The sequence below is a fragment of the Malurus melanocephalus genome, unplaced genomic scaffold (genome assembly GCF_030028575.1).
Source record: "Malurus melanocephalus ecotype Western Australia unplaced genomic scaffold, MMel_1.1 scaffold_310, whole genome shotgun sequence".
NCBI classification, from domain to species: Eukaryota; Metazoa; Chordata; class Aves; order Passeriformes; family Maluridae; genus Malurus; species Malurus melanocephalus.
The window spans coordinates 639,054-647,718 of NW_026623542.1; the positions used below are offsets into that span (position 1 = coordinate 639,054).

General features: G+C 65.9%; 2 protein-coding genes across 3 annotated transcripts in view; one reads left to right on the plus strand and one right to left on the minus strand.

The window, feature by feature from the left end:
• Positions 1–6: 6 nt before the first annotated feature.
• Positions 7–7,109, plus strand: CLCF1 (cardiotrophin like cytokine factor 1). Its single transcript, XM_057377377.1, has 3 exons — positions 7–156; positions 5,411–5,577; positions 6,026–7,109. Exons 1-3 carry the CDS (start codon positions 129–131, stop codon positions 6,515–6,517), a joined length of 687 nt encoding a protein of 228 aa, XP_057233360.1. The 5' UTR covers positions 7–128; the 3' UTR covers positions 6,518–7,109.
• Positions 7,110–7,377: 268 nt separating this feature from the next.
• Positions 7,378–8,665, minus strand: part of LOC130580100 (glycine N-acyltransferase-like protein 3) — a 2,856-nt gene continuing 1,568 nt past the window's right edge. Inside the window, exon 5 of one of the 2 annotated variants that reach the window (XM_057377376.1) lies at positions 7,378–8,274. In XM_057377376.1, the coding sequence (XP_057233359.1) occupies positions 7,872–8,274 (403 nt within the window). In that variant the 3' untranslated portion in view covers positions 7,378–7,871. The remainder of the gene's footprint in view (positions 8,275–8,665) is intronic. The other variant, XM_057377375.1, reaches the window with a different exon arrangement.

The following is an 8,665-nucleotide window of genomic DNA, read 5'->3' on the forward strand; positions in this document are numbered from 1 at the left end:
CCAAAAAAAAAAAAACCACCACCCAACCCTGAGCGCGAGCGAAGCAGCGAGCCAGGGCTGAGGCGAGCGGGCGGGCTCGGGGCGCCGAGCAAGAGCCGAGCCCCCGAAAATCCGCCTGCACCCCGACTATGCTAAATGTAACCGGGGAGCTCTCAGGTAAGCCCACGGCGCTGGGTGCGGGGCGGGGGGCTGCCCCAACTCCCCTGACTGCATCTGCCGGGAGTTTTTTTCCCCTTTCCAAACCGACTGCTGATTTTAATTTGATGTGATTAAAACGTCTGTCTGGCTTTGGGATTGATTTAAGACTTTCCCCTCTCTAGGTTGGGTTGTTGTTCTTTTTTTTTTCTTTCCCCTTTCTCTCGTTCCCTCTTTTCCATGCATGTTTGTGATTACTAGGGAGGGAACCGCCGCTGAGCACGGAGAATTAAACCCCGAGACTGACAGAGGGGAGGAAAAGGAAAGTCGGTGGGATTTATGGGGGGCAGGAAGAGTTAGTTTTCCTGCCCGGGGCTGGATTTCGGGGCTTGACACCRAACGCCACCGCTAGAGCAGGCGAGATTCCTCCGGGACACAGCCGCGGGATTTTGGGGTGCTGCGGAGRGAACGGCATTGTTCCCCCGGCCCCAGCGGCCACCGGCACCCCCGCGGCTGCTGGGGGGCCGACCGGCCTGGCGGCACACCGGGATCGGGGGCTTCTCGCCCGGAAAATGCTGGAAAACACCCTTAAAAGGTCAAAGTGTGGGCGCCGCGAGGCTCCCCGAGCTCCCGGGCGGCGGGACCGAGGCCGGGGCAGCACGAGGCCGGCGCCGGTTCGGCTTCGGCTCCAGCTCCAGCTCCCGCGGTGCCGGCGTGACGCAGGACGGGCGAAGCGGGGCGAGCGCCGGGGAACCGGAAAAGCGAGGCCGGGATCCCCAGCGGCTCCATCGCCCTCCCTCGCCCCTTCCTCTCCCCCTTCCCGCTGCCGCCGGGGCCGGAGGACGTGGCCGAACCGGTGGCACAGCCGGTGCCGAGGCCTGCGGGRACGGGCGGGGAAGGGGACGCCGAGGAGGAGGCGCGGGGCTACAGCTCGGCCGCCGCAACCCTGCTCCCGCTTTTGGGACATCCCCGGCCCTGGGCTGCCCGGGCGGTGTCCCTGGCAGGGCTCGGGGACTCTCGGCATCCCCGGTGTCCCCGTGCCTATTTAACAGGCGGYGCGAGGGCACGGTGGCGGCCGCACATCTGGGCTGCATTAGGCGCAGGCTCCGCAGGGAAATGCGGAGGGCTCTGCTTACAGGGCCGCGCCGGGGGGAGATTTATGCCCTGCTAAGTGGCACCGAGCCTCATAAATCATCCCCCGGTGTCCCGTCCCCCCCGCGCCCTGCCCCCGGCGGCAGCGCCCGTGTCCCTGTGCCACCGTCCCAGCGTCCCGGTAGGCACATGCGGATGCACTTCTGGATGGAGTTTCTGGGATAGCTGGGAAGCCGCTGGCCCAGCAAGTGTTGTGGCTGCGTGTGGCACGTGGCCTGTGGGTGACAGAGGTGTCCCGGGTTTCACCAGGGTGCTGTGGGGACATCAGGGCATGGCTGTGCCCGCCGGAGCTGCTGGTCCCACACTGACGCAGCCAGGCAGTGTCCTCATGGTAGGAGATGCCAGCAGTGGCAGAAGGTCTGGAGGTGCCAGGGTGTGTCACCCAGGGCTCTGTGGAGCCACCTGGGCTGGCACTGGRGGTCCCCTGCCCCACTGGAGAGCGGCCAGCCTGGCTCTGTGCCGTTGAACCCCTGGAGCAGTGCCTGTGGGCTGTGTTACTCCTTGACCTGCTCCTTAAACAGYGGGAAGCGATCGAGGTGCCTCACACGGCTCCGGGGTGCTGAGCGTGCGTGCGGGGCAGCGGGGTCTGGTTGGGATTAGGGGCCTGTGCCCCCCTCGCCGGCGGGGGTGTTTCCATCGTGCTGCTGGCTGGAGCCGGAGCCGGATGGGAAATCCAGGCCCAGCTAATTACGGCCTCGCTGGAGTCTCCCGTGCGCGGCCGCATTTATAAACACACGGAGGAGACAGGATGTAAACACTCAGCGCCGCGAGCGCAAGCACGGCCGGCATTGGGGGGGACGCGGGGCCACGCACCCCCTGCACCACCACCCGCTCCTGGCACAGTGGCTTTGCCATGGGATGGGATGGATGGGATGGGATGGATGGGATGGATGGGATGGAGTCTGGTAGAATGCGAGGGATGGGATGGGGATCCTACTGTGGTGGTTGTGGGTGCTCTTGAGGAGCAAGGACACACATGTTCTTCCCGCTGGACCTCAGGGAATGCTGTGTCCATGATATCCAGGTGTGGGACATGAGCATCCTCATGTCCCCACTGTGCCAGCTCCACAGGGCTGCTGCTATGCCATGGTGTCACCTCCCCAGACACAGTGCCATGCATGTGTTTGAACTCTGTGCACGTTTGAACTCACAGTGGGGTTAAATGCCAGCAGTGTGGGGACACAGATTTGTCTGTCCATGAGTGCTTGAGTGTCACCCAGTCCAAGCCCCTTGGAGCTGGTGGCCGCATTGGGCTGGGAAACGCCSCACGGAGGGTAAAGTGGTGCCAGTTGGCGGGTGGAACAGCAGCAGTGGGGACAGGGCTGCTTTGTCTTCAGTGCCACAGTCATGCCTGGCCACCGCGAGACCTCCCGTGCTGGCCCCAGGAATGGGGCTGCGGGGTGGGATGGGGCTCTGCTCGCTGCTGGACGCCAGCCCATCAGATACGGCAGCTCCCGCCGCGGTGTCGGGGGCTGGCTCGGCTCTGTGCGCTGCCAGGGGCTCCAGGGGCAGGGGGTCTCCCCTTCCCAGCTGCTGCCCCCGCCACCAGGGTTTCGGGAAAGCGGCTCTGGGCGGGCTGTGGTCGCTCAGCCCTCAGTGGCTCTGCCCACAACATGCCCAGAGAACAGCTCACCGGCTCTGTGGCCGAATTCCCGCCTCGGCTGCTCGCCGGGAGGTCTGGCCAGCACTGCCGCCCGCGCTGCAGCACGGGCTGCAGGCCAGGGGTCCCGGCGGTGTCACCCCAAAGGCGGGTGAGCCACATCCCCGCTGCCATGTGTGCGAGGGATGCCCGCGGCMCCGCCGGTGTGTCCGGTGTGGGTGTCCCAGGATGCTGCTGGCAGAGGCAGGGGGTGCCTGCTCCTGTGGTCCCCTGTCACTCCAGCTCCTCGGGTGTCCCCGGGGCCCAGCGGGTGACCCCGGGCAGGCACGCCATGAGCTGCTTACGTGGGCTGGGAGCATCCTGGCTGCGCTCCAGGGCCGGTTTTGAAACCCTCGGGCTCTTCCTCTCCRACGTCACCGGGATCCAGCTGTGCCGGCTGGAGCCTCCCTCCTCCACTGTCTGTGCCGGTGGATGCCCGGCGCCAGCCGCTGGGACAGGGTGGGCAAGGGACAGTGAGGGCACCTGCTGTGGCTGGGCCATTGTCAGCGCCGTGCCGTGGTCATGGTCATTGCTGCACAATGGTCACTGTCACTGCTGTGCCACTTTCATCATCACTGCTCTGCCACGGTCACCGTCATTACTGTGCCAGCATCACTGTCACTGCTGTGTCATGGCCACCGTCACTGCTGTGCCACAGTCACTGTCACTGCTGTGTTGTGTGTCATGGTTACTGTCACTGTTGTACCACAGTCACTGTCACTGCTGTACCAGGGTCACCATTGTCCCTGTGTCACGGTCACCAGTACCCATTGCCATCCATTCTGTGCATCCCACCACTCCCATCCCTCAGACACCCACCTCCACCCCCTTCCTCCATCATCGTCACCCTCACGTCCCAGCCACCTGCCCGAGAGCCACCGTGGCTCCATCCCAATCTCACATCCCTGCCACCCCCCCATCCCGCTCCCCGGCTGTGTTTGGTTTGGCGCTGGCCAGGCCGGGGCGGGTGTAAATCCCGCCTGGAAACCGGAGCCGGCGGCGGGTGAGGGTCTGGCCAAAGCAAACACTAGGAAGGGGGGGTTGTGTGTGGTGTGAGTCACCGTGGTCCCCCCGCCGTCCCCCCCCGGCCCACGCTCGCACGCACGCGGGGCCGGCCGCACGCTCCACGCACCGGAACGCACCGGAACGCGGGCAAGTGGTGGCATGTGCCCACCGCGGGGCACCGGGCGAGCCGGGGCCAGCTGGGGCTGCCACGCACGGGCACAGGAGACATGGGGGCACATGGTGTCGCACGGGGTGCCACAGCGTGGTGTAGTGTTTGCACAAACAGGTGCATGGCACCTAACCTCTCACAGGGTGTGTGCACAGCACGTTGCCTGGCGTGTCCCGTGCGTGCCACATGTGTCACACGCTCGTGTGGTAGGTGACACACCTGTACGGTGTCTCACACRTGTGGTGCATCACACACATGCACAGTGTCTGCACACACCCTTGGAGAGTGTGTTGTTCCCCGTGCCAGTGTGATGCACACACAGAAGGTGTGTCCTGGACCTATCCCAGGTGTCACCAGTGTCCTGCACACCCCCGGGCTGTGTCCCAGGTGTGACAGTGTCCTGCACACCCCCGGGCTGTGTCCCAGGTGTCACCAGTGTCCTGCACACCCCCGGGCTGTGTCCCAGGTGTGACAGAGTCCTGCACACCCACAGGGCACTTGCACCCCCACAGCCACACATGCAGTTTGTGGGGACACCCACGGCGGTGTAGCCATTGTGGCCGGAGCCGGGGTGTCCCCGAGGACCCTCGTGCGTCACGGGCGGCCGGTGACGGGGAGCGGTGACGCGCGGGGGCACGGGGGGCTGCCCACAGCGGGAGCCCCGCGGTGCCGAGCCGTGCCAGCGGCCGGTCTTTCCCGGGAGGCGCTGCCGGGAAGGCCGGCTGTGGCGAGCCGGGGGTGCCAGCTGGCCGGAGCGTCCTGGCCGCGGGCCGTGACCTTTGCACAACCGCCGGCCGGCGGGGCCGCGGTCCCGGGCCGCCCTGACGTCAGGCCGATGACGGGGACCCCGCCGGCGCTTTCCGGTGGCTCCGCAAAGGTCACCCCGCGCCCCGGCCGCTCCTCGGAGTCGCGTCCCACCCCCCCAGAATTCCCGGTGGCCCCTCGGCGGGGATCCCCGCTGGGTGCCCGGCCCGCTGCGGCGTTGGCGGTGCCCAAATATATCCCAGGCGTGTGTCCCGGCGGGAATGCCGCGGCCGCGCTGCTCCAGACCATATAAAGGATTGTTGGTGCAGCCGCGGGCGGGAGCGCTCCGAGGGGAGCAGGGGGTCACTGTGCTGAGGTGGGGAGTCCCTGCTGCTCCATGGGGGTGCTGAGGTCAGGGGGGMCCCAACCTGCCCACCTCCGTGCCTCAGTTTCCCCGTTCTCAGACGGGTGACTCAGGGATACTCCGCAGGCTCAGCGGCGCGCACACTGTGCTGAGTTGGGGTGTCCCTGTCACCCTCCCTGAGGTGCTCTGTGTCCCCCTACAGGTGACTCTTGGGGGATCTTCACTTTCCTGTGCGCCGCGCTCTGCAACTTGCCGGCGCTGCCGGCGCTGAACTGCTCCGAGGAGCTGGGCGCCGGCCAGTCCATCCAGCAGACCTACGACCTGACRCGCTACCTGGAGCACCAGCTCCGCACCCTCGCCGGCACCTACGTGAGTCCCCGATGCGCCCCGCGGGATATCCGCCCCGTGCCCGGCTGCTCCCACGCCGAAGGTCACGGAAATGCCTCATCGCCCCCCGGGCGCAGGGCGGCTCCCGGGCACCCTCCCCTCGGCCCATGATTCCGTCATGGGCGCGGGCATCCGCCTCTCCCTCCCCGCCGGCATCGCCGACTCACCCGGAGGTTCCCCGTCCCTGCCCTGGCGTGCCCTCCGCCGGTGCCGGCAAGCCGGGTGCCAAGCGGTGACGGTGGCACTGCCCGGGGTGTGCCGGGAATGTCCGGCTCGGGGAGAGTGGGGGCACGGCGGGGAGGGGGATGTGATAAGCAAAGGGAGAGCTGGGATCGGTGGGGTACGTTCAAACAGGGGACACGGGGGACGTGGAGACTGAGGACAGGGTGGGCACRGAGACCTGACACCTGGCACCCCCYTTCCCTTCCAGCTGAACTACCTGGGCCCCCCCTTCAATGAGCCCGACTTCAACCCCCCGCGGCTGGCCCGAGCCGAGCGGGTGCCCAGCGCCACGGTGGACCTGGACCTGTGGMGGGGCCTGACGGACAACGCCCGCCTGGCCGCCAACTACCGGGCCTACAGCCGCCTGCTCTGCTACCTGCGTGTGCTGGACGGGCAGGTGGGCACGGCCGAGCTGCGCCACCGCCTCGCCCACTTCTGCGCCAGCCTGCAGGGGCTGGTGCTCAGCATCGGCGGCGTCATGTCCTCGCTGGGGTACCCGCTGCCCGCCGGCCCCGCCGGGCCCCCCGCGCCCCCCGGCGCGCACGCGGCCCCCAATGACTTCCTGAAGAAGATGGATGATTTCTGGCTGCTGAAGGAGCTGCAGACCTGGCTCTGGCGCTCAGCCAAGGACTTCAACCGTCTCAAGAAGAAGGTGCCGCCTGCCGTGGTCACCCTGCGGCTGGAGGCGAGGGGGTTCTGAGCGCCTGCTGGGCTCCTGAGCCCCAAGTGCCACCAAGGCCACCCAGGCCCCCTCTACCGGCACCAGCGTACCTTGAGAAATGGGGCTTCTGACCCCAAAACCACCCCACAACCTCATCACCTGGCAGTGCCTTGAAAGATGGGGCTCCTGACATCAAGCATCACCACAGCCACCCTGCAGCCCCTCCATCATCATCGTCATCATACTGTGCCTTGCAGGACAGCTCCTGACCCCAAGTGCCACCATGACTACCCCATGTCCCCTCTCCACCACTAGCGTGCCTTGAGAAATAGGATTTCTGACTCCCAAGTGCCACCAAAGCCACCTCACTTTCATCACCGTGCCTTAAGGGAGGGGCTCCTGACCCTGTATGCCACGTACCACAGCCATGCCACAAGCCCTCTGTCACCACACTCTGCTGCAAGGAATGGGTCTCCTGACACACAAGTGCCACCAAAGCCATTCCACATTCCCTCTCCACCACCAGTGTCCCTTCAAAACCGGGTCTTCTGGCCTCGGAGTGCTGCCAAAGCACGTTCTCATCTGTGCCTTAAAGGGTGGAGTTCCTGATCCCAAAGTGCCACCACAGTCACCCCATAGCCCCTCTGTCACCGCGTTATGTCTTAAGAGACAGGTGTCCCGCCCCCCAGGATCCTGTCCCCTTCCCCAAAGTCTCCAGAGTGGGTGCAAACCCCGCCCATCCCAAAAAGGACCAACGCCCTCTGAGCATAGGAATAAGCCCCGCCCCAGCCAGCAGCAAGCCCCACCCCTGGAGCAGTAGGCTCTACCCTTGGATGGCAATTAGCACCGTCCACTCGCCTGTAGCAAGCCCCGCCTCCTCCCTGCAGCAGGCCCCGCCCACTTTAGCCAAGCCCCGCCTCCCCCACTGTTGCCCATCGATGCAGAGGTGGGGCGAGGCCATGGGGTGCGGCCGGGGCGTGGCCGCTGTCCCGGTGCGTCTATGAGTGTTTATTTATTGGAGATGTTTATTTATTGGGGTATTTATTGCAGAAGATCTATTCTTGTATGAACGAATAAAAGCCTTTCTCCAGCKCCCCGCCCCGCCCCGTGCCACACCCCACTGGGGACCAGCTCCAAACCTGGAGCCCCGTGTGGAATTTGGAAGGTTCCCCCCGTTCTATCAGTAGGGACCAGACTGAACATCTCCGTATTCCAAGCTCAGCATGAAATATGGGGTGTTCCCATCAGTGCCATCAGTAGGGGATCAGAGTGAGCAGCTCCAAACTGAGCTCAGCTGGGGTGTTTCCCTCTCTCAGAGGGTGGGGATCCAGGCTGCCCCAGGTAACCCCACCCCGAGGACACGCACMCCCACCTTGGCACCCCTCCTTGGGCACTACTCGGGGGTGCCCAGTATCATGTAGAAGGTGCCRGGCTGGGGCACGAAGCCGACGGCGCACAGGGCACGCTGCGAGGCTGTGTTGTGGGGCAGCACGGCGCCGTAGATGGGGAAGCCGCGGGCGTGCAGCTCCCGGCCCAGCGTGGCCACCGTGATCCCGGTGAGGCCGCGGCCGCGCCAGGCGGGCACCGTGTAGCCGTGGCGCATGCAGCTCTGCCCGTCCAGCAGGCTCCAGGACACCGGGCGGCCGCGTGGGTCCAGCAGGCAGGCGGAGGGCAGAGTCCGCACCAGCCCCAGCAGGAACGCCCGGCTGCGGTCATTTTTCCCCAGGGCCCACGTGGCGTTGAGCAGCGGGACGTGGGATGGGGACACGGGCGCCAGGCGCAGGCCCTGGGGCACCCTGCAACGGGGCACGGTGAAGAGGGGAATGCTGACCCTGTTCTGAGAGGGGGTGGCAGATGGGATGGGATTGGGAACTCCTGTGCCACCCAGGAATGGGATTAGGGATGCCTATGCCACCCAGGGATGGGACTGTGGACCCCCTGTGCCACCCAGGGATGTGCTCAGTGTGCCCACCCGTGTCACTCAGTGATCCCTGTGCCACCCAGGGATGTGCTCAGTGTGCCCACCCATGTCACCCAGTGATCCCTGTGTCACCCAGGGATGTGCTCAGTGTGCCCACCCATGTCACCCAGTGTTCCCTGTGCCACCCAGGGATGTGCTCAGTGTGCCCACCCGTGTCACCCAGTGATCCCTGTGCCACCCAGGGATGTGCTCAGTGTGCCCACCCG